This window comes from Cryptotermes secundus, unplaced genomic scaffold (genome assembly GCF_002891405.2).
Source record: "Cryptotermes secundus unplaced genomic scaffold, Csec_1.0 scaffold346, whole genome shotgun sequence".
In the NCBI taxonomy this organism is placed as follows: domain Eukaryota; kingdom Metazoa; phylum Arthropoda; class Insecta; order Blattodea; family Kalotermitidae; genus Cryptotermes; species Cryptotermes secundus.
In genome coordinates, this window is record NW_019727093.1 from 208,359 (window position 1) to 232,838 (window position 24,480).

The window sequence follows — 24,480 nt, forward strand, 5'->3', positions numbered from 1 at the left end:
GTGGAATAATACGCCCTGCGATTACGGGTTCATAATAATAATAATAATAATAATAATAATAATAGATTAATGCAAGAAGTTCTGGGGAAATATTCTGCTTTCTTCTCGTTACATAATTAATATTCTATACGATATGGACAACATAGAAAACATTGCGTCCAGTATTTTTTCCTAATTTACTTGTCTATTCGTTACCACGAGATCATGTTTAGCTAGCCGTTGCCTAGTAATATTAGGGGGACCATGACACATAGACAGCAAGGTGATTTTATAAGCCTCATTTTGAGCCTACTTCCCTTATTTTGAACAAGTAAAAGGAGGTTAATGAGATCACCTTGCTGTCTGTTCGTCTGTGCATCCCCATAATTTTTTCTTTTTATGTACTGACGGGGTCCTATCAAAGGAAAGTAGGCAATTAGTTCTTCTTAGAACTGATTCTATTTTTAGCTTACTTTCCTTTGTTTGAGAAAATAAAAGCAGACTTATGAGATCGCCGTTCTGTCTTTGTAATCTCCCCATCAGCTTCGGAATACAGGAACTAATCTTTACGAAACTTGGTATGTATATCATGGCACCTGAGCCCATCATAGTGACTTTCTTCATAAATCCCCCCCCCCATCAGTCTGTGTAAGGTAAAAAAAGGTAAAGTTGTCCCATTAAGCACTACGCCATGAAGGCATACGGGGGAATGCATGTATAGATCCACATTTTCTTGACCTCGACACTAGCTAGAGGTGAGTGGTTAGTTTCAAGCCCCGGCCGCTTTCTTTCCGGTGAAAAAGTCCCCGGTAAAAATTGGATAGGAAATTGGGTAGACCCCAGAGCCGGTCTTAACAATTTGGGGAAGAGAAAATTTTTAACACTACGGGGACTCGAACTCCGAACCCTCAGTCGTCAGTAGCTATACCGACTGAGCTACCACGGCTCTTATCAATCTTTGTATCCGTATTTATATCCCCTTCTCCTTGCTAGGCAACGGCTCGGTGAAAATGTTACCTCTGTAACGAATACACGCGCAACAAGGAAAGAATTTTTGGACCCGTCTTTCCTTACGAGGTCCATGTCGAATCAAATGGAAGTAGATGATTAGATCTTCCCAGAACTTCTTTTTCAAAATAAGGAAAGTAAACTAAAAATTGAAATAGTGTTTTTAATAGTGATTTACACGATAACTGAATGATGCCAGAGTTTGCGAAGTGTTGCACATTGCTTGCTGTAGCTTGTGTTCACGAGTCTGACGCTGATCTGAAGGGAGGACGCAGCAGGAATTAAGGCTGCCGTTTCTCACAGTCGCTAATTCACTGTCGCTCCCCACATTCACCTCCAACCCACCCCCCACAACCGTACCCGCGCCCCGTACCTAATCCCAGGCCTTGTTTCAAGTGTTTAAACATTTTTAACACAATGTTATTTGTTTGGCCTACGGGGCGACTTTGGAACCGACGACGGGAACCTTTGCAGACGTATTGAAACAGCAAGAAAAAGACTCATAACCATCAAATATAAATTAATGGTAAACAAATCAGGAAATAGTTCTCATCATTCAGTTCAAAAGTTGTTAGCTCATCTGCCTTCAGAAACACTGAACAAGATTAAGACAAGAATGGTTCCGATCTACGCGGTAGTCGCGTTAATGGAAAGCGTCACATAAAGCGAAAGCTCTTAAATTGTAAAGCTCTTTTGCATAGATTTACTGTTGAAGCTCTCCCCCGTTCTCTGTGGCGCTACAGCCCTTTGGAAGTTGGCCATTCTTTCAGTTTCTTAATCTATACACAGTCAGTAGGACTCCTTGGACTGGTGATCAGCCCGTCTCAAGGCCACTACCTATACATAGAACTACACAAGCCAAAGAATAAAGGCATACAGAGACATTCATGTCTCGAGTTGGGTTCGAACCCACCGGCAGTGTTGAAACTGAGAGTTACAATTCTGAGTGGATAAGGCGAACTCTGTCACTGTGATTCTCCCCCCCCCCCACCTCGATCTTTCAAAATTGAAATGTTTATCCGAATGCATGTAACCTTAAATAACGAGTTTACATTAATGTTACTTGCTTACTGAGTAGAATATTCACAGCCACCAAATATTCTTCGGAAAATCACTTAATTTGTTTAAATTAAAGAAGCTATAGGCCGGTCACTCTGGTCGCGCGGTCTGAGGCATGGACTGCCTTCGTTCGCTCCAACACTGGGATCGTGAATTCGAATCCAACTCGAGGTGTGGATGTCTGTGTATGTTTATTCTGTTTTTGTGCGCAAGTAGCGGCCCCGAGACATTCTGATCCCCCGTCCAGGGAGTCCTACAGACTGCGTAAATAAGATTACGAAACTGAAAAAGAGGCCAGGGCCCAACAAATGGCTGTAGAGCCACTGATGATTGAATGGAGGTTTACTTAGGCCTAAATGTCTCTTCTGTGCGTGCTACATGCCATGCCTATATAATCCTTATAATCTCTTAGGCCTAACAACAATAACGAAAGAAAAAATATATATATATATGCCCTCAATAAAGCGAAGATGGAAATACCGTATTTACGCATGTATAGGCCGCGTGCGTGTATAGGCCGGAGCACAATTTTCAGACAGAAATTATAGAAGAAATAATTTTCTTGGAATATTATTTCAGGAGTAGAACACCCTGTATTAATAATTATGAATATAATTTTTTTTAAATGAAGTGTGATTTCGAATATTTCGAATATAAGCCGCACCCCAGTTTTCCTCTTGAATTTTTGGCAAAAAATGTGCGGCCTGTACACGCGTAAATACGGTAATCATAGTTAGGTGTCATTAAATTGACTGGTCACGAGTTGTAAGTACGCGGTTCGAGTTTTTGGATGGCTATTTTTGTCATCATGTCCGAAAGAACACACAGCCACCTGCACAATGAAGAACGGGGGTTAATGTGGTAGACCAATACGCGGACAGCAGACTGCTTGTACCTGTTCTCGCAGTCTCTTCGCTTGCGGATTTCTTATTTTTCCTTCTAACCTGAAGATGGAGGCGATACGTTCCTCCGAAACGTCGGTAAACACCACATCTACGCGGTTCCATATCCCGAAAGACTGCTTTCTTCAAATTTAAGAATGTCTCTATTTATCATGAAGTGCAATGTAAATTACGTCAGAAAATCTTTATCAGATAGGCAAGTGTTTCAAACTTCTTGCGCATGACCGTACTGCAATGACGCTTACGAGTCCTCTATTATGTATGAGGCCTGGTTTTAAACCTCTTCTCACTTCCTCTCCCCCTTCGCCCCTCCTACATACTTTAACCCCCTTTTCCTTCGAATTTGAAAACCGTTTCTTGCTGTTCTCTCAACAATCGCCCACTATTGATTCGCAAGTCTGAATGATGTGGTTACAGTCCATAGTCCAATGAATTCCTTATCTATCAAACAGTTTATTATATACAATCGCAAATATCGTATATTCTCTTCGCTCGCTCACAAAGACAGAAGATTTAAGGCCCTTCAAGGGTGCTCAATAGAGCTACAGGCCATGTCTGCAGTACATAAAGCGTCCATCAGACCTGAGGAAGACGAATTCATTTGAAAGCTAAAGATCCACGCCCTCCCTACGCTGTGGAACAAAGCTGTTCATCCTACGGTCACGCTTAATACTGGAACATTAACTAACCCTTGAGGCGACGGCGGTAGGAATGGCGAAATGAGAAACATACATGCAATTCTGTAAGGAAAATATGTCGAACAGACCACTTGGAAGTCGTCTCAGGAGGTAAGAGGCTAATATTAAATAACTAATTATGAATCATTTATGAAGTGACAGGAGGTTGGAGAAAACTACATAATGAAGAGCTTCATAACTTGTACTCTTCTCCAAGTATAATTAGAATGATCAAGTCAAGGAGGATGAGGTGTGAAGAGCATGTAGCACGAATGGGGGAGAAGAGGAATGCGTATAGGACATTGGTGGGGAAGCCAGAAAGAAAGAGACCAATGTGAAAACCAAGGCGTAGGTGGGTGGACAATGTTAAAGTGGATCTTACAGAGATAGGATGGGATGTTATGGATTGAATTTATCTGGCTTAAGATAGGGACCAGTGGAGGGCTCTTGTGAACACGGTAATGAACCTTCGGGTTCCATAAAATGCTGGGAAATTCTTGAGTAGCCGCAGAATTGGCGGCTCCTCCAGAAGGGTTCAGCTCCATGAGTAAGTAAGTAAATTATGAATCATTTAACTCGGGACAGTAACTCGGCAAAAGAGTGGGTGCTAATGAGCAGATAATTATAAAGAGTACGGATGGTACCGCTACTGTTCTAATTTGAGGAGCATTCCCGAATTTCCCTGTCACTGAATTTTAATATGCGTTCCTTTGTTGCACGATGTAACAGATTTTAGTCCAGGTCTGTTGTCAGTGTTATCGCATCTATAGTGGCTCCCACTATTAGAGTGCATCTAAATTGGCCAGCTGTCCAGCACATCCATACACAGAACATCTGACGTGAGCCACAAGAAGATATCGAAGGTCAAATTTTGTGATCTCTGATGTCCTGTTCTGGGGGTATCGATAATTTTGCATCCGAAATCAACGTATTTTCTTTTTGAATTGTGTCAAAAATGCCGTGTATGGGCGTAATGTACAGGTGAGAACCTCAAACAGCAGATCATTACAGTTGCTGATAAGAGTAACGCCAGAATTGGGTTGACATTGGCTACCGAACAGACTCCACTCGTTGCACAAAATAAAAGCGCATGCAAACTTAATGGCAGGAATATAATAAATTAAAATTTATATCAGTGAATAGTTTATTTTATGTGTATAATGGTTAGAAAAATACCGTATCCTAAAGCCCCAAAGTGTATTTCTGGACTTCGGAGTGAATACTATTGGATGGAAATGTAATTACTGAGGATATTGCAGAGCACAGTGCTTAGAAGAAAAAGTGGACATAAGGAAAGTGATGGAAAACTACATAATGATGAGCTTCATAATTACTAAATCAGGCCTTTTCAGCCATAGCCTGCTTCAGAAGATTCTACCAGACTTGTATTTTCCTGGCAAGTACATCATTCGTTGTCCACATCTTGGGATTTTGCAACAATATTTTTTTTACGAAACAAGGTCGTCAACCTTACGTCAAACCCCAAACCTGGAGGACAAGGTCCCCGTGTTTATTGCTCCCAGTGACAGTGTGGCCTAGTGTGCCCCAGGCACAGGGCTCCCATTTCGTGGCCTCCTACGACTTGGAAGACTACGGCGGGGGTATCCCAAACTCGCTTCCATGCAAGGCACAAGATACGCGTAGCTGTTCTCTCTTGGCTCTGCAGCATTCTTTTGGTCTCGGCCGTTTCTTCAGTTTCTTAATCTATACACAGACGATAGGACCCTTGGACGGGGGATCAGCCGATCGCAAGGCCGCTATCTACACACAGGACAACATAAACACAGAATAACGCACAAAGACATCCATGCCTCGAGTGAAATTGGAACCCACGATCCCAGAGTTGAGTGGGCCTTAGACCTCGCGGCCACTGCGATCGGCAGCGCGAGCAGACCATGAAGAAGAGGGTAGTGGGCTATATAGAACGTACGGGAGGGATGACACGTGCTAACAAATGTTTAGTCGGAAATACATATAGGGAAGCTAAGCACAGACGGGAGGATAATATTAAAATGAATCTTAAAGGAATAGGAAGCGAGGGTGTTATCTGGATTCAAATGGTTTAGTGTAGGATCCAGCAGCTGCTCTCGTAAACACGGCAACGAACTTTCTGATTGCACAGAAGAAAAGTCTTGCAGAGCTGAGCGAGTGTTGCCGCAGCGTTAGCTGATTGCAGACAGAAATCCGTGGCTGTTAGCTCATTGCGTCAGATAAGCTGGGTCGAGTTCATGAACGATTTGTTTACTTCATTTCGCTACCTCGACGTCATATCTTTCGGATAATAATTACATACCTACACTTAGTGTTAGATAATATTTTATCCTAGCATGAACACTATTTCTTTTTTACAAAGGCGGTACGTTTGGATTTGAGCTTCACGAAATGTATGGGTTACGTTAAGCCGACATGGCCCGAAATTAAATTCGCACAACAATTTTTACTATAGATCCCCCCATATATAATTTTATCAAATTATTTTAGTGTTTCTGAGACGAAACTTGCGGAAGGACAGATAGCATTCCATTTTCAGTTCTGTAACGATGTTGCGTTTTGATAACGAACTTTGTTTCGAGAAACCAAAGTACGCACATTGCTTTTACTTTAACGTCGCCATTTTGAGTTATGACGTCATATTTTACCACAGACATCAATGCGGCGAGTACAACGTTGCCAAATAAAACGTTTTGAGTTACACTTTTATATTCCTCAAGCAATTTGATTTTATTTTTCCCGGTTTGAATATCACAGGCCACGGAAATCCCGATTATGATTTAGAATAACTCTGTATAACGAATAAACATGATCATTTACGTAGGATTTGAGGCTCTCATGGCGGTGCATATGAAGAGCCCTTCTCTTAGGATATAATGCCGTGTAGTACGCTAAAAGTTAACCTACGTTTCGGAGGAAAATTTCGCCTCCATCTTCATGATCGAATAAGCCAAACAAAAAACCATCATGGAAGCAGGTAGAAAGCAGCGCTTTCACGTTTTTTCCTTGTTTGGCTTATTCTTTAACACTGATGATGGACTCGAATGTTTTTCCGAAACGTCGGTTGACTTTCAACGGATTGAATGGTGTAGTATCCAAGAACACAGAAATCTTCATGACCATTTATATTTATGCAACCATACACACATTTACATCTTCAAAGTCTCAGCTTTAGCCTTCAAAGTTTTTATATTATGATATTCTCTTAAGTGTTAGTAATTATTATTGTGGCATGTACATCCGCTGCTGGGCAACGACCGTAAGACAAGCAAATATATAAGGAACTAACCAACTTGTTTTATATTTTAACACAAATTTTCTCTCTTTTATACGATTATAAATACTGACACATTTCTTCATGTTCAATCTATCCGTTAGCCACACAGCATGAAGAGCTTTAAGATCATAATTATTCATCTATTGTTTCGAATCGTCGTATTGAAAGCTTTGGCTTCTCAATTATCTGATGCTGTGATCTTGATACAGGAAGGGCGCCATGTTGTAGCTCAGTTGCCCCTGCTACTACTGCTCCCTGGCACAGCGCCTCATAAATATTTCATCGTGCTCTGGACACTGGGAACGGTGGCGCAGTCTCTCTCTCTCTCTCCTTGGCAAAGCAAAGTTTGTCCTCCTGGAGATACGCTGCTTCAGGCTTTTATTTCTGCATTTAGCAAGCTGTACAGTTCTGATGCAAAACTGGAGCACGGTAGCACACAGACTCACTAACCTTACCTTCTCTCAAAGAGATACCTTCGAAATCGTTTTCCAACAGCAACTAGTGGAAGAGCCGGTTGAATTTCAACGAGAAATCCTTTCGTGCCTTTATCCTTAGCCCCTTATCTTCACTAGCAATTAAGCTGATGTAGTGGAAACGCTGTATGTCTGTTTTGGAATACGCTGGGTTCGAATCTCGGGAGGGCCATATGATGTCATAAGGTATTTCCTGTTTTTACTCAGTCCCTCCAGGAAATTCCCTGTATAGCACCTCGCGCTTAGGCGATGATCGCTTCCTTTCTTATCCTTCCGAATTCATTATTCACTAATCATCTCACCACTTCACGCTATGCGGTCTCCGTACTGAAAGCATCGTTACAAGATCCACGAATTTCCTACTAACTCCATGAAGCGAAATTCTACTTGACAAGAAGCATAGCCGTTATATTCGCCATGTACGTTTTACTGCAAAAATGTAAAGTTATTCCTGTAACAGGCCGTGAAGGCCCATAGGGTTGTGAGACGTCAATGCTCCCAAATTTTCTAGACAATTGGCTCACGGATGGCGGTGAAGTTGTCAGCCTTACGCGCCGGCCGCCCTTTACCCCCAGGAAGATTCCTGGTACTCATTTCTATTAGAGGCTGAGTCGACCCCAGGGTCACAGTGAGGCTGGAAGGATTAGGTCAATTGAAAAATTCACTGACCTCAACTGGACGCGAAACCGCAACCTTCCGGCTGGAAGCACAGTGCCTCAAACAAGTACGCTGCCGCGCGCCTCCTAAGTATTATTCTCTCCATCCCTATAGCTGTACAGCCCCTTGTTGGACCTCGACCGCTTTATCAGTCGGTAGGACTCCTTGGACGGGGATCAGCCCGTCGCAAGGCCGCTACATACACAAAGAACAACACAAACTCAGAATAATCGCACACAGACAACTATGCCTCGAGTGGAATTCGAACCAACGACACCAGTTTTCGAGCGGGCGAAGACGGTTCTTCCCTTAAGCTTCGCGGCCACTGTGATCTGCAAGTATTACTATAGGAATTTAGTATTAAATTTAATAGAAAACCGTTCAATTGGTTCGGAGATAACACACGAGGAAATACACGTACGTACGGATACAACTTCCCAATTATGTTCTCATTTCATGGACGTCGCTCAAATAAAATATGTGTCAGATTGGGTCGTTTGTATGAAACGAACAGGTGAATACGTTCCCAAGGGTCAAGAATATAATTCTATTGCTACGCGACGGTTCTAGTTACTTTCACTGTTGAAAAACGATAACAACGGCAATGAGTTATATGTTGCACAGTAACGACTTCTTAAAAGAGAAATACGCCAAATGACACCCTTCGAGGCGGTGTCTGCTATCACGGACGCCTAACAGTTATAACCAGGACCGAGCAGTGAAAGTCAGGAGCAGAAGTCAGAAGGCAGAAGTGAAGTCTTTATATGGTGTAGTTACAGTAACATTTAGAGTGGTGTCAATGTTCCTAGTTCAGTAAGACTGAAAGTGTTATAATTAATTGTAGTTCCGACTGCTGACTTTGCCAGTAAATCGGCCCACCGATCCAAACCCATTTCTAGAGTCAATCCTACACGTTACAACTGATGTCAGAAGTAACTGGATCGGTTTGAAGTGATTACTGGGCAGAAGATATACCGTCAGCCTACAAAGATGGCACTAACGACGGAAAACACGGAATTCCTGAAGGCCATGCAGGCCGAAATGAAAGGAGAAATTCTGGAAAAATGGAAGTCAACCACGAGGAGATGACGGCCTGCCAAGTAGCGACGGAGGCTACTCCAGAGAAGTTAAGCCCATCGAGGGGTCCCTGAGGAACGTGCCATAGTGAAGCCGGTCGGAGGACGGAAGAGGCGGCATAGGGACCGGCGTCTAGCAGCAGAGCGTCGCCAAAAGCCGAAGGACGGGCCCCGTAAGAAATTGGCCGCAGCCGGCAGAGAAATGACCCGCCGTGCAGGAGTGGCAAGCTGAAACGGACGCACTCATGAAGGTCCGTTGGTCGAACAGGGACGACGGAAGAATCAGAGGGGAATAAATTTGCAAGAGGAACCCAGACAGGAGACAACTGATGCGCCAGGAAGGCAACAATGGAACGAGGGACGGGGATTTCAAAGAGCAGCTACCAGCGGGGTCTACAGGGAGACCATCGGGCTGGAGATCGTGAAGAGAGCAGTAAGGATTTCCAGCGGGTTGCGGAAAATTAGGAATTGGACCTTGTAGAGGGGTCGACCCCTCAAATACAGAATAAAAACCTACTTAACTAATTAAGCACTACGACATGAAGGCGTATGGGGAAGTGTATGCATAGATCCAGGTTTTCTTGACCTCGGCACTAGCTGTAGGTGAGTTGTCAGCTTCACACCCCTGTCACTTTCCGGTACACATTGCATAGGAGGCCGGGTGGGTCTCGGAACCTGTCTGGACGACGAAGAGAAGAGAAGAGAAAAATCTTGATTCTGCTGGGACTCGAACTCCGACCACTCGGGCGTCCAGCCCGTAGCCAGTCGCTATGCCGACTGCGCTACCACGGCTGCATATTTACACATATGAAGGATGACGTAAAGAGCTGAGGTGACTACTTGAGGAACTGTCTGATTTATAAAAGTCAATGTCAGCGACACTTACAAGGCTATGATGAGCTAGACATGTAGATGTAACGGTGGGATAATGGAGGGAAGGACACAGAAGTTTGACATGAAAACCTCTTGGAGGGTAGCGAGAGGATAACATTAAAAGGACTACCGGGGAAATTGGTTATAAAGATCAGAGGTGGGTGAATTTGACTCTTGTTCGAGTCCCGTAGACTCCCACCATCATATTGCATTTATATGCATCGAGTTGATTCGGGAACTCAACACACGGACTGACAGACCCGATGTTATCATTACGTGCTACGTATTCTGTGCAAAGTTAACTATGGCTAAGTGGTTGCCTAAGTGCCTGGCTGACGATTATCTGACTAAATAAATACGTAACTTCATGAGCAGGGTGTACTTCTGATGGAACTCGTGGTTCGTTCATTTGCGTTCCACATCATCATTCCTTACTTCTTTAAGATCCATTTTAATAATATCCCATACACTTCTTCGTCTTCAAAATGGTCTCTTCACGTTTTGTACCTCTGAACTCTGAACGCACTTCACAATTCTCCCATGCGTGCTACGTATCGTACCAATCCAATTCTTCCTGAGTTGGTCAGTATAAAAATAGTCTGGCGAAGAATGCAAATCGTGAGGTTCTTCATTACGCAATTCTCTACCCCCTTCTTGCTTTGTCTCTCTTAGTTCTAAATGCTCTCTCACCGTCCTCTTCCAGGTGCAAGCGCTCTGCGTTCTTCGCTTGTTGTGATAGGTCAAGTTTCAAGAGGGCATGCCTTAGCGTACTTGGTTGAGGCACTTTGCTACAAGCCGGAAGGTCGCGGGTTCTATTCCCAATGAGGTCTATATGTGTAATACAAACTCCGTCGTAAATGCAACACTTTATTGTAGTTCTTGTCCCTCTTCTTTCACACTACATGTTTCGGCCACAAGAGGCCATCATCAGGTATATTTTACTGCAGGTAGCTGTCACACTGCACCCAATATTAACATTTAAACTTCAGATTTCTAACTGTTCATTGCTCTGTCGTCAGTCGGCACCCGATATTCCAGAACTCCCCTTGTCGCTTTTGTCAATTATGTTTAAAATCTCTATTAATATTGACTCGTCGATTGGTTTAAAATTTTAGATTCTCAATTTAGCTTTAATATTTAAAATTTAAATTTAAATTTAAGATAAAATATCAATGAGGTCATTGGATTTTTCAATTTACCTAACCCTTCCAAATGCACTATGGCCCTGAGGTCTATTCAGCCTCTAACAGAAATGAGTACCGGAAATATTCCTGGGGGTAAAGGGCGGCCGGCGCGTAAGGCTGAAATCTCACCACTATCTGTGAGCCAACTGTCTAGAAAATGTACGTAGAAGCCTCGACGTCTGACAACCCTATGGGCCTTCACGGTCTGTTACAGGGACAGCTTTATCTTTTTTAACACACAGTAGCGTAGTTGGTTGAGACACTATGCTACAAGCCGAAGGTTGCGGTTTCGAGTCCCGGTGAAGTGGATTTTTGAATTGACATAAACCTTCCAGCCGCATTATGGCCCTGGGGTCGACTCATCCTCTAACAGAAATGAGTACCAGGAATCTTCCTGGGGGTAAAGGGCGGGCCGGCGCGTAAGACTGAGAAACTAACCGCCATCTGTGAGCCGACGTTCTACAGAAAATGTGGGAGCCTCGACGTCTCACATCCCTATGGGCCTCCACGGCCTGTTACAGGGATAGCTTTACCTTGTTTTTGATGAAGTTTCATACCCGTAAAAACAGCATAAAACACACAAAAATGTGAAACTTTTCCAAGGTTTATTTCTCCTCAGTTTCTTTGGTCAAGTCGGAAAGGTAAGGCTTGATCTCAGTAACACCTCTCGCTGAATTAGCTAAATGTGACAAGTTCTAATCTTGTTTTTATTACATGTTAACTGTCGCCTCTGTGACATCATGCAACTGTTCTCAAATGTGTCACACATAATATTTCTGGGGAATCCCAAGTACTGGACAAGCCACATGCACAGAAAACAGTGGTTAACAAAGGGTTAGTGCACTGCGGGCCTGAATCCGGGATCGTAGGCCTATCCAGTTGTTGAGATACGCGGCGGTGTTGAACCTTATGTTTCTGTTAGTCCAAGCGATTTCTTGGTCGCCTGGGAACCATCAGCTGCTCACGGACTGTGCCGCTGCTTCGGATAATTTGCTGCTAAGTTGAATAGTTTCATTTATTATCGTAATTTATTTAACTACGCTTTCAGTAGTTGTGTTTATATCACGTATTTCGAATGAAACGGTGCACTGGAACGCACATGGAGACAAGCGGTCGTGCCTTAATCTGATATACTGTTCCGAGACTTGTCTGCAGGAACTGAGGAAAAGTACGAAGTTTTTCAGTCAGGATATTCAGCCTCCATAAAAAGTTTGAACCAGGACCTACCAGGTAAAAAGCAGGATGATTACCCGCTCGACTGCATTTGTTATTTAATTAGCCAGGTAATTAAGAGATGTATTTAGAAAAATTGTTAGTTTCTATGTATCCACCTGTGACTGTACTGCCCTTTGTTGAGCCTTGGCCGCTTTTCAGTTCCTTGATATTTTACAGTCTGTAGGACTCCCTGAACGGAGGATCAGCCCGCCGAAAGGCCGCTACCTACATAGAATAACACAAATATAGAATAAACGGACACAGACACCCATGTCTCAGGTGGGATTCGAACCCACGATCCCAGTGTTTGAGCGGGCGAAGACAATTCATGCCCTCGACCGCGCGTCCACTCCGATCGGCATTTGTTAGTTGCTTACCCAAATAATGAACTAATTACTCATTTACAGAACGAGCGAAATATTTATATAGTAAATTATTCAGCTAATAAATTATTTGGTCAGTTTGTTGGTTGGTTCTTTCGTTGGTAAACTTGGTTGGTTTGTTGCTTGGTCTGATGGGCAGGGAGCTTTTTATGAAATTATGAAATTTAGTGAGACATGTATATAACTAGATAGGCAACAAATTTAGGCATTTATTTAGTTAATTATTTGGCCAGCCAATTCCTGGACGCCGATCATATTGGCCGCGCGGTCGAAGTCATGAACTGTCTTCGCTCGCTCTAAGTCTGGGACCACGGGTTCGAATCCCACTTAAGGAGTGGATGTCTGTGTGAGTTTATTCTGTGTTTGTGCTGTTCTATGTGTAGGTAGCGGCCTTGCGACGGGCTGATCCCCCATCCAAAGAGTTCTACTGATTGTGTATGGGATCAAGAAACTAAGAGAGCGGCCAAGGTCCATTAGAGGGCTGTAGAGCCACAGATAGCTAGACATAAGTTCGTTAATTAACGAGACATCAATGTACCTCTTTCTTTGTATTGCGGCTAGTTGGTCTGCAGGTTAGATTGGTATTTATTTTGTTAATTAAGCAGTTAATAAGTCAGTTAAGTAGAGCGTTACAAGACAGAGCGCCTTGCGGCACGCCAGGCGCGGTTATTGCTTCCACATTGAGACGTGTTTTCAATAACCGAAAAATATCTTCATGTATTTCAGGGTATAACTGATATGGAGTATTACGTTGGATAGCAGGAAAGGCTCTTGAATTCTGTATTCCCTGAGATTGCTTGATGTGTATCGCCGATAGTCACATGTCTTCGCTCCTGTACTGCACGTAGCCTAAACCGGTTTCCCGGAGTTATTGAGCGACTGCGATCGATGTGAGGAGGGAGGAGGAACAGCCGGGGGTAAGTTTTGAAAGTCAGTTGGCGTCCTGTGGAACAGCAGAGCAAACACTCGACTGTAGCAAAGCTGCATAGAACTCCTCCTCCCAGCTGGCGGTTCCCAACACAACAGTGTTGATATTTTCATATAACAAGTGGACGACAATTCTCCTATAACACAACGCATCTCAGTGCCTTGTGTTGGAGCAGGGGACGTAGACAGAAACAAAACGATCTGCACCCTCTGCAACACTTGAAAATAAAATGCAAATAATTGAAGTAAAGGATTATACTTGCGATGAATCGAAGTGAAACGATGTAACAGGGAATGGAGAAAATTACATAAAGGGATTTCCGTTTCTCTGCATACATCTAGATGCCACCATTCAGTCCAGAAGCACATGTCTCCCGTCTGTTGTTTAAAAACGTAGAAATTAGAATATACAGAACTATAATTTTGCCTATGGTTCTGTATGGGTGTAAAACTAGGTCTCTGATATTAAGGGAGGAACATAGACTGAGGGTGTTTGAGAACAGGGTGTTATGTATATTTGGACCGAAGAGAGATGAAGTGACAGGAGGTTGGAGAAAACTGCATAATGAGGAGCTTCATAACTTGTACTCTTCTCCAAGTATAATTAGAATGATGAAATCAAGGAGGATGAGGTGGGCAGATCATGTAGCACGAATGAGGAAGACGAGGAATGCATATAGGATAATGATGGGAAAGCCAGATGGAAAGAGACCACTGGGAAGACCAAGGCGTAGGCGGGTGGACAATATTAAAATGGATCTTAGAGAGACAGGATGGGATGGTGTGGATTGGATTAATCTGGCTCAGGATAGGGATCAGTGGAGGGCTCTTGTGAACACGGTGATGAACCTTCGGGTTCCGTGAAATGCTGGGAAGTTACTGAGTAGCTGCACAATTGGCGGCTTCCCAAGAAGGGCTCAGCTCCAAGATTGAGTGAGTATTATAACTGAGTGACTGGGTTATATGGTTCGTCACACGAGCGTCCTTTCCCTTCAGAATGGATGTACGAGTAACTCGTTCATTTCCAATCAATGCATGGGTGGACACGCTTGACAACAATACAGCATATCTGTTGCTGAACAATTGATGTGTTTTCGGTGGGTGGTCCGTGCCGAGGATACATAAGAAGCCGTGAAGACTATTCGAGAGGATTCGTCAGGAAGACGTAGTTCAAGGCAGTTCAGTGGTTGATGTGTTAACCTTCAGAGTGTTATAATTGAAGAAAGAAGTCTTCTGGGATGTGGCACCGTGTACATATTGTGTTAGCCGACGTTTCAGAGGAACATATGGCCTCCATCTTCAATGTAGAGGGGAAAGAAATCCGCGAGCGGAGAACAAGCGTGGGCAGGTGCTAACAGACTTCTACCCTGAAGATGGAGGCGATACGTTCCTCCGAAACGTCGGTTAACACATGGCGCCGCATCCCAGAAAACTGTTTTCTTCGTAGTCACCGCCGTGAAAACCTCAAATCTTACATAGTGGAGGAACTGTTTTGGAAAAGACCTGTCTGTCGTCTGACATATTACTGATGAATGAATGATATGATGGTTTGTGAGTCATAGATACAGCCATCTTGAAAGCGTAACAACGAATTGTAGTTACGACAAGTGAAATTATCCAATAAATAAATTCATCGGATCCAGAATCCATTAATTGTTCATCACGCTAACCCTTATACGTGACAATACGATAATTTCAATTTTACACACCCTTAACTTTAATTCGCGAGATTACAACGCACACAGCAGACTCTCTTCATGTTAAACGAGTTTTCATTACACAAGAATTGAATCAGGGACCTTGATAATAATTCAAGGTAAGATAATGAGCCTCCTCTCTCATAATTTCATCCCCCTTTGGACTTGTGGGGGGTTAGATTTACAGCCCGACTTCCCTCTTATTCACATCTAACCTCGGCGCGCTCAACTAAGCAGCTGCAATTCGTCCTGGCTCTCACTTCATGTTCTGTGGCATTTATATAGCCTCATAGCAAGAAAATTAAATGCTAACTAAATTAAATATCCACAATAATTCTCTTTTCATTATGCTCTGTGTCTTTTTCAGAGATATATGACATGTACACCTATCTTAGACTGAAGAAACGTCCCTAGATCTCGTACCATTTAAACACAGCACCAATTCCAGGTGTGTTAGTAACATGGCGTAAGTTACAATGCTCAACTTATTGTGACATTACGCCTGAAAGCCGAATAATGGAGCCAGAGCCAGACGTCCGTTGATGAGCAATGGTTAGCTAAACATGTTCCCGAGCATTACGCTGTCAACGAGAATATATGTCCGTTGCCGGGCAGCGGATTTGGTTACCACGGTATTGCAGGCGTATCTAGCATAACGCAAAGACAGTACTGGAACCCCCGAAGGCGATGATTTATGAAGGGGTTTCCTGACGTTATAAAAGGAGAGGAATTTCTCAGACAGAGCAGTGTAAAACGCAAATATCCTTTACATTATGACAAATGACTTACTTCTCCAGACAGTGATTCTTAGAAAAGACAGACCCGTCCTCTCATCAGAGAGGGCGCCCCACAAGACCATAACTTTTTTTGATTTGTTTCATTCTGGTCCGTCACAATAACAATTACAAATTATTGGACGGAGTGATTTATAATTTGTAAGACCATAACTGTTAAACAGTAATGAATATCTGGTCATAAGCTCCAGATTGGGCTCGACACCAAGACTGACCGACTGACTGACCGACTGACCAGCAGTAGCAATGTGACTTTGACTTTGAGACAGAGCAGTATCCCGTGTGAGGGCGGAATCCACTACCCCCACCGTAGCCCCTCGAGTCGTAGGAGGTGACGAAAAGGGAAGTCTCGAAACTGAGACAGCAAAATATGGTTACAGTTACCAAGGGGCTAGGACCCTAGTATGACTGCGCTGGCGATGACCAGTAGTAGTTGTAAACGACAGGCCCATCCTCTCGTCAGAAAGAGCGCCCTACATCAACGCACCTGCAACGGTCTGACAGTAATAAAAATTTGGTCGCAAGCTCCAGATTGGTGCTTTTTCCAAGCTAAACTGGCCGACTGACCGTCGGTCATAAGACTCAGACTCAGACAGAGCAACGATTCACCGTACCGAGTAGCAGAACACTAGAGACTAGGAACCAGTCCGAGAACCAGGCAGCAAGGAGAAGTTCGTCAGACAAACGTCGTTAAGGAGTTTAATGCGTGAGCTGTTGCAATGCACTGTAATAGAGAGTCACATAGATCCAATCATCATATCCAGAACCCACAATTTTTCGTCACGTCTACCCCTACACGTGACAATATCTATGGCTCTACAGCCCTTTGTTGGACTTTGGCCTCTTTCAGTTTCTTACACCTATACACAGTAGGTAGGACTCCTTGGAAGGAGATGAGCCCGTCGCAAGACCGCTACCTGCACACAGAACAACGCAAATACAGAATAAACGCACAGAGACATCCATGCCTTGAGTGGGACTCGAACCAACGGTCCCAGTGTTCGAGCGGGTAAAGACTGTTCATGCCTTAGACCGCGCGGCCACTGTGATCTGCCACAATGCTTAATCACTTAACATAAATAATATGCCCTTTCGGCATGTCCCAGTTTCTATCGCCTTTTCGTTATGAATTACGCAATTTATTGCCTATACCGGCCTCAAAGTCCTCTTTTTAGTATCTCCCTGTGTCCCTCTTTTCATTCCCTACGTCCATAATGTTCTTTCTGGCCAAATGTTTTCGCCCATTCTATATATTTTTCCTTCCAGTTCTCTGTATCTGCACTGAAATATCTATCAGTAACCAATAACCCATTATGAAGAAAGCAGTCTTCTGGGATTTGGAACCGTGTATATGTGGTGTTAACCAACGTTTCGGAGGAATGTATCGCCTCCATCATCAGGGTAGAAGGAAGAATATAAGAAATCCGCAAGCGAAGAGACCGTGAGAACTGGTCTGGTTTTACCGGTTCTCACGGTCTCTTCGCTTGCGGATTTCTTATATTTTTCCTTCTACCCTGAAGATGGAGGCGATACGTTCCTCCGAAACGTCGGTTAACACCACATATACATGGTGCCAAATCCCAGAAGACTGCTTTCTTCATAGTCACCGCCGTGAAAGCCTCAAATCTTACAATCACCCATTAAATAAAGTATATAATCACTGAAGAGTAACTATTAATATTTTAGTTTCTCTTGTCACAAATTTAAGTTATACAATTCATCAATATTTCAGAATCGACCTTGTGGCAAGTAGGATACCCCTTAAACGATATTTAGTTTTTGTTCCCTTTTTCTTCATTTCCTTGTCTTAAAAGGAAAGATAAGCTTTCGGCATCACGTACATGTGTCTGTGAGTCTGCCCTCTTTCGTGAATTTTGAATCAACTGAAGGATTTCAATGCTATATTGCAAGGTGTGTGCAAGTTACACAGACTACTTTGAAGAACCGAGAGAAAACAATTCCTGATGCCACTGTCCGCTACACGGCTTCCACACCGGCTTAGCTTAGTGAATGTTCACTTTTAAACCTGTGATTATCCTTCCGTCAGCACTAGATTTTAAATACAGTAAATTATATATATATATATATTGTAGCATGTAGACCCGTTGCTAGTTAATGACCGTAAATCGCAACAGAGTAGCTATGTTTTCTATGCTGTCCGTGGGATAACTATGTGATAAAACAATGTAACTGCTGGGAGAGGAGTTTTCTATGAGCTCCGTGTCGAGTCTAAACAAGGAGTGAGTACATTTGAGCAGAGCTAGTCCGAGTGGAGTTCAATTGAGTTAAGAAATTTGAGATCACAGTTGGAGGTGTAAGAGTTAGTTATGAGACAGTCGCCGGCCTGTAAGGGCAGGGATACTGAAGCTGAGGAAGCTACGGCGTTGGAAGCCGTTACCAGGCATCAACCGGGGAATATACAGGAAATTAACAAGACTTAGTGCGTGTTGTAGTGAAATGCAGAACACATGATTGTACTTGTTTGGGAAGATTTCTGGTATTAATTTCTGTTAGAGGCTGAGTCGACACCAGGGTCATAGCGCGGCTGGAAGGATTAGGTCAATTGAAAGAAAAGAAATCCAGTGACATCGGGAATCGAACCTGCCACCTTCCAGCTTGTAGCATTTGGCCTCAACCAACTACCGTGTGCCACACCAGAGTCAGTTACTCATTTAGTTATGCGGGTACGTGGCGGGACAGTTGCTGAGTTGGGATTGCAAACTGAAGCAAGGAAGCAGCGTCTGTCAGGTTAGGTTGTCTTACTGACGCCGGGACGCCAGGATAGCTAGGGGAAGGGAGCGAGTTCCAATTCACACCGTGACTCTCGTTTAAATATTGAGGGAACAGGGGACTTCCGAGATTGCACTGGCTCTAGGAACCAATACGTACGGCGACGCGGTTATACCATCGAGCTATTTCTTTCACCCGGGTTTACTGAGCACAGAACACCTGATCTCCACATGAGATCTGTGCACAAGAGCGACATATGTCGCGCTCAACTGGAATGTTATCATGTAGGTCTACAGAATTTCCTTTGCTTTTTTTGCATGGATACACACTCGGCCCCTTACCATAACGGAAGCAAATAAACGGAAGCTGCAAAGGTAAATACGTAAATGTGTCCCTGTGCTTAACTAATTAAACCGCCTCTGTGGTCTAGTGGTCAGAGTTCCTGGCTACAGATTCAGAGGTCAGGGTTCGATTCTCGGCGCAACCAGATTTTCTGAGAAGTAGTGGGTCTGTAACGGGGTACACTCAGCCTCGTGAGGATAATTGAGGAGCTATTTCAAGGAAACAGCGGCTCCGGTCTAGAAAACCGAAATTAATGGCCATGGGGATTAGTTGCGTTGACCACGCGACACCCTCTATCCGCTAAAGCTGGCGCTAACTTCACCGACAAGCGGCGGTCTCTCGGTCGGTATAGTTCACTTACTTACTTACTTACTTACTTACTCATGGAGCTGAGACCTTCTGGAGGAGTCGCCAATTCTGCAGCTACTCAAGAATTTCCCAGCGTTTCATGGAACCCGAAGGTTCATTACCGTGTTCACAAGAGCCCTCCAATGGTCCCTATACTGAGACAAATAAATCCAATCCATACCATCCCATCCTCTCTCTAAGATCAATATTAATTCTGTCCACCCACCCATGTCTTGGTGTTCCCAGTGGTCTCCTTCCTTCCGGTTTTCCCACCAATATCCTATATGCATTCCTCTTCTCCCCCTTTCGTGCCACATGCCCTGCCCACCTCATCCTCCTTGACTTGATCATTCGAATTATACTTTGAGAAGAGTATAAGTTATGAAGCTCCTCATTATGCAGTTTTCTCCAAACTCCTGTCACTTCATCCCTCTTTGGTCCAAATATTCTCCTCAACACCCTGTTCTCAAACACCCTCAGTCTGTGTTCCTCCCTTAATGTCAGAGACCAAGTTTCACACCCATACAGAACCATAGGCAAAATTATAGTTTTGTATATTCTAATTTTTTGTTTTTGGACAGCCGAGGTAAAGACAAAAGGTTCTGGACAGAATGGTAGCAAGCATTACCCGAGTTCAATCTCCTCTTAATTTCCTCCTGAATCAGGTCTCGATCTGTTATCGTTGTTCCCAAATATCTGAACCGGTATAGTTCGCTTGCGGACTAAAACCATGGAGCTTGTTTCGTTTTGTTTTGTTTTTTTAACTAATTACGCACTACGCCACTACACTACATAAAGAATTGAAATGAATTATACACTTTTCGCGTCATTTTTTCTTCTCCGTACTTATTTGCATATGTTCCCTTAAGCTACTATAATGCGAAAAAGAACTGTATTGTTTTGTGTTTAACATCATCTAATATATACAGCTCACAGATGGCGGTAAGGTTGTCAGTTTTAGGCGCCGGCCGCCCTTTACCTCTAGTAAGATTCCAGGTACTCATTTCTGTTAGAGACTGAGTCGACTCAAGTGCCATAGTGCGGCTGGAAAGATTAGATAATTTGAAAAAAAAACAACACATCATTGGGACTCGAACCCGCGACCTTTCAGCTTGCAGCATAGTGCCTCAACCAACTACTCCACCGCGTGACCCCACAAAAGAATAATTCCCCGTTGAATTTCAGTTGGTGCCTCCACTAGCATCGTTGATTTCACTAACCTAAATTACAAGGTGTTGAGTATGGATCATGGACTACTTTCTGACATATGTCAGTTACTCTGACCACCAGCATATCTCGTTCTTATTGTGTCCAAGTATTTCGTGGAAAACTTTATTTTCAGACACATAAAACTTATTCTTTACTTGGAAAAACAATAAATTTAGAAACCATAAAAATAACTTTTAACTCCCTTACCGGCAAGATCCCATAATCAGACTTTTGTAATCACAATAAAAATTTTAAATGCACCTAAACTTCAAAACTTCAAACCCTGGGTTTCTTACTGTACTAAACCTATGAAGCAATTCCAGGCAACCAGAAACGTTGTTTTGAAAGTGCCATCAATTTTCCGAATGAAAATAGAGGAAAATATGCCGCCAACTTCGTGGAGGAGGGACAAGTTCATAAATAATTTACTATGTAACTTAGTAGCTTTTCCATAGCTAGTCAGAGCGAGATGGAGCATGTGGAGGGGGTGAGGACACTTGCACCACAGGCTGCTGGACAGCAATCAGGAAGTTCAGTTTCGTCTGAAGACGAGCTGCAATGAGATACGTTCCAAAGATGAACCGTCAGGAAGAACATACCTGATAAGTCCAATACAAGTTAAAGATTTTCCTGGGTTTGTTTAAGATTACCCATTTGACGCCCCATCGTTATTGTCCATCAAACAACCGAAAAGGGTGTATATGTCTTGGGAATGGTTGGTTAACGAATTGAAAGGTGGCTCATTTGCAGAGACTTCTCAGTCAGTATAATGAATAGGCTACGGGTTTGACAACCAGATAATCGGTATCGCTTCTCGGTGGAAGCAGAACGCGTCAAGGACTAAACTCGGTTTGAGGTCTAATTACTTTTCTGATCTAGTACTTGGTAATCCGGACTTAAAATTACTTTCTCCTATAAAATTATTTAGCCGGTCACGGTAGCCGAGCGGTCTAAGGCATGTATTGTCTTCCCTCGTTCGGAAATCGGGATCGTGGGTTCGAATCCCACTCAGAGCATGGATGTTTAGTTTCTGTGTGTGTGCGTTTTTCTGTGTTTGTGTACGGGTAGAGGCCTTGCGACGAGCTGATCATCCGCCCAAGGAGTCCTACCGAATGTGTAAGATCTAGAAAAACCGAAGTGAACGGAGAAGTTCATGGAGGTAGGCCTAGGCCCACTGGGGCTGTAGTTCCAAGGAAAAAAATAAAATTATTTATTATTATTATTATTCATGCTAATTAATACAGACTGTCATTTTTGTATTTTGTTTTTAATTATTTTTGTGTATTTCTCTATTCGTGCTAGCTTTGTAATTGACCTCTTTGCTGTTAAGTTTGCATGTAAATAAACACGAATTGAATTATTATTGTTATTATGGCTCTAGAGCCCTTTGTTGGGCTTAGGCCGCTTTCTCAGTGTCTTGATCCTACACAGTCGGTAGGACTCCTTGAACAGTGGATCAGCCCGTCCCAACGTCCCTACCTACACGCATAACAACAATGACACAGAATAAATGCACATAGACATCCGTGCCTCGAGTGGGATTCGAACCCACGATCCCAGTGTTCAAGCGACTAAGATGGTTCATGCCTTAGACCGCGCGGCCACTGGGATCGACTCTCCTATAAAATGCGTGACAATAAGGAGTTTCAGATACAGCTGTTCTGACAAACTACTTCGTAATTCATTCAAACCGCTTTTCTTTTATAAAATGCATGGTAACAATGGGTTTAAGACACAATTTTTCGGATAAAGTAAATGGCAGGCCTGAAAGATACACAATATTATACTGCAGCATGTTGTTGTACTGTGTACTGTAACTTCGTGTTCTTTCTCTTAGCCGTTTTTGTGCAACTTCGTCTGCATATTAACATTCACACTTCAGCGTCTGTTTTCTGTTACAATAATAATAAAACAGACGAAGACGTCTGAATATTAACATAACGACGAAGTTGCATAAAGACGGCAAGGCGTAAGAACAGGAAGCTAAAAGGTTCAGTTCTTTGGTTGAAATAATTCGCAATGCTCAACTGAAGTTACAGTTATTCTGTCGAAATGTTGGTAATCCTGGATTGAAGACAATGCTGATATAATTGCATTTGATAGCCCTAGTCCCGAGTTCAAGACGCATCCGTTAAGATGAAGAACCTCTTGTTTTCTTGCCAGGGCGATATATTCAGCGGCCTCAACGACGGACTGCTGAGCCGTGCAGAAGCGCTCGCGGCGGTTGACATCGGGAAGCACCAAGCCAGCTCCACTCCGGGTCTTCCCCAGCTCAAACACGACATGATGTATCACCACAGCATGGGGGCGCCGCACCCCGGAGCTCCGAACACAAGGCCCCACCAGGTAACAATTTCTGTCCGTATTTACTCCTTAACAGTGAGCAATCGTTCCTTTAAATTCTTTCACCGCTGTAGCCTGAAGCTAGCAGACGTCACAAACCGAAATTATATTGTCATAAGATATTATTATTATTATTATTATTCCCCAAATGATATAAATAAAAGAGTTGTCCCTGTGCTTAACAAATTAAGCACTACGCCAAGAAGGTGTATGGGGGAGTGGATGTATACATCCACAACTTCTTGGCCTCTGCACTAGTTGGAGGTGGTCAGCTTCACACCTTGCCGCTTTACCCCCGGGGATAGAACACCCAATTCCCATTGGATATGAGGTTGGGTGGACCCCAGAGCCAGTCTGGACAACGTGGAGAAGAGAAAATTCTTGAACCTGCCGGGACTTGAACCCCGACCCCTCGGTCGTCCAGCTCGTAGCTAGTCGCTATACCGACTGCACTATTCGGCGTCCTAAATGATATAAATTACCTTATTTTTGTATTTTGTTTGTGTGCGTTTTTTTCTCTCCTCGTGCTCACTTTGTAATTGGCCTTTGAGCTATTAAGGTAGTATTTCAACAAATACGAACTGAATTAAATTATATTGTTTGGAACCAAAAATGTTATCATTAATAATATTTTAAAATGTTTTCTCTTCTCATTAAAATATTAATTGCACTCAATATGAGAATATATATATATATATTTTTTTTTTTTCTCCTTGCCGCATAATTGCTGACACAATAGTATCTAAATTGTCCCGTTTTTTCCTTTTGTCTTTGTTTGTATCCAACTTTGCTCGTCCTTATTTTATAAATGGCCTCTGGGCTGTTGAGTAAGCACGTAAAATATAAAATTAAATAAATAAATTATTATTATTATTATTATTATTATTATTATTATTATTATTATTATTGCTATTCAGTATTGTTAATTATTTCAGTGTATGATATTCATTAATTGATTCTTGCAAACTTACAACTACACAGCTTATCAATTATTATGGTACAAGAAAATGTTATTCAGCACCTTACAGATGTACCCATGACTTACATCCTTGTAGAGTTCCACATTCCCAGCTACAAGGCATCACCAACTATCGCTATAAAACAGAATTCTTTCGGTTGTAAAGATATACAAAATTTTAGTACGAAAGTCAGAAGGAAAGAGATATCATGGTTGATCTATTTTGTAAAATGGCGGAAAATGTTGAAGTGCTGGCTAAAGAAACAGAATGCAAATTTGTGGTGTGGTGTCAACAAGTTCAAAATATATCCTATTGGTTGTCTCTCACGAACACTGAAATGAATGTTTGCGTTTCACAAAAGGCTGGAATTTCTTGAC

The 24,480-nt window shown here is 42.9% G+C and overlaps 1 protein-coding gene across 2 annotated transcripts in view; it reads left to right on the plus strand.

Moving 5' to 3' along the window:
- The window catches only part of LOC111864372 (inhibitory POU protein), a 124,088-nt gene that overhangs the window by 89,258 nt on the left and 10,350 nt on the right, over positions 1 to 24,480 (plus strand). For both annotated transcript variants that reach the window (XM_033751412.1, XM_023851582.2), the window contains one exon: positions 22,965 to 23,147. In XM_033751412.1, coding sequence (XP_033607303.1) covers positions 22,965 to 23,147 — 183 coding nt within the window. The remainder of the gene's footprint in view (positions 1 to 22,964; positions 23,148 to 24,480) is intronic.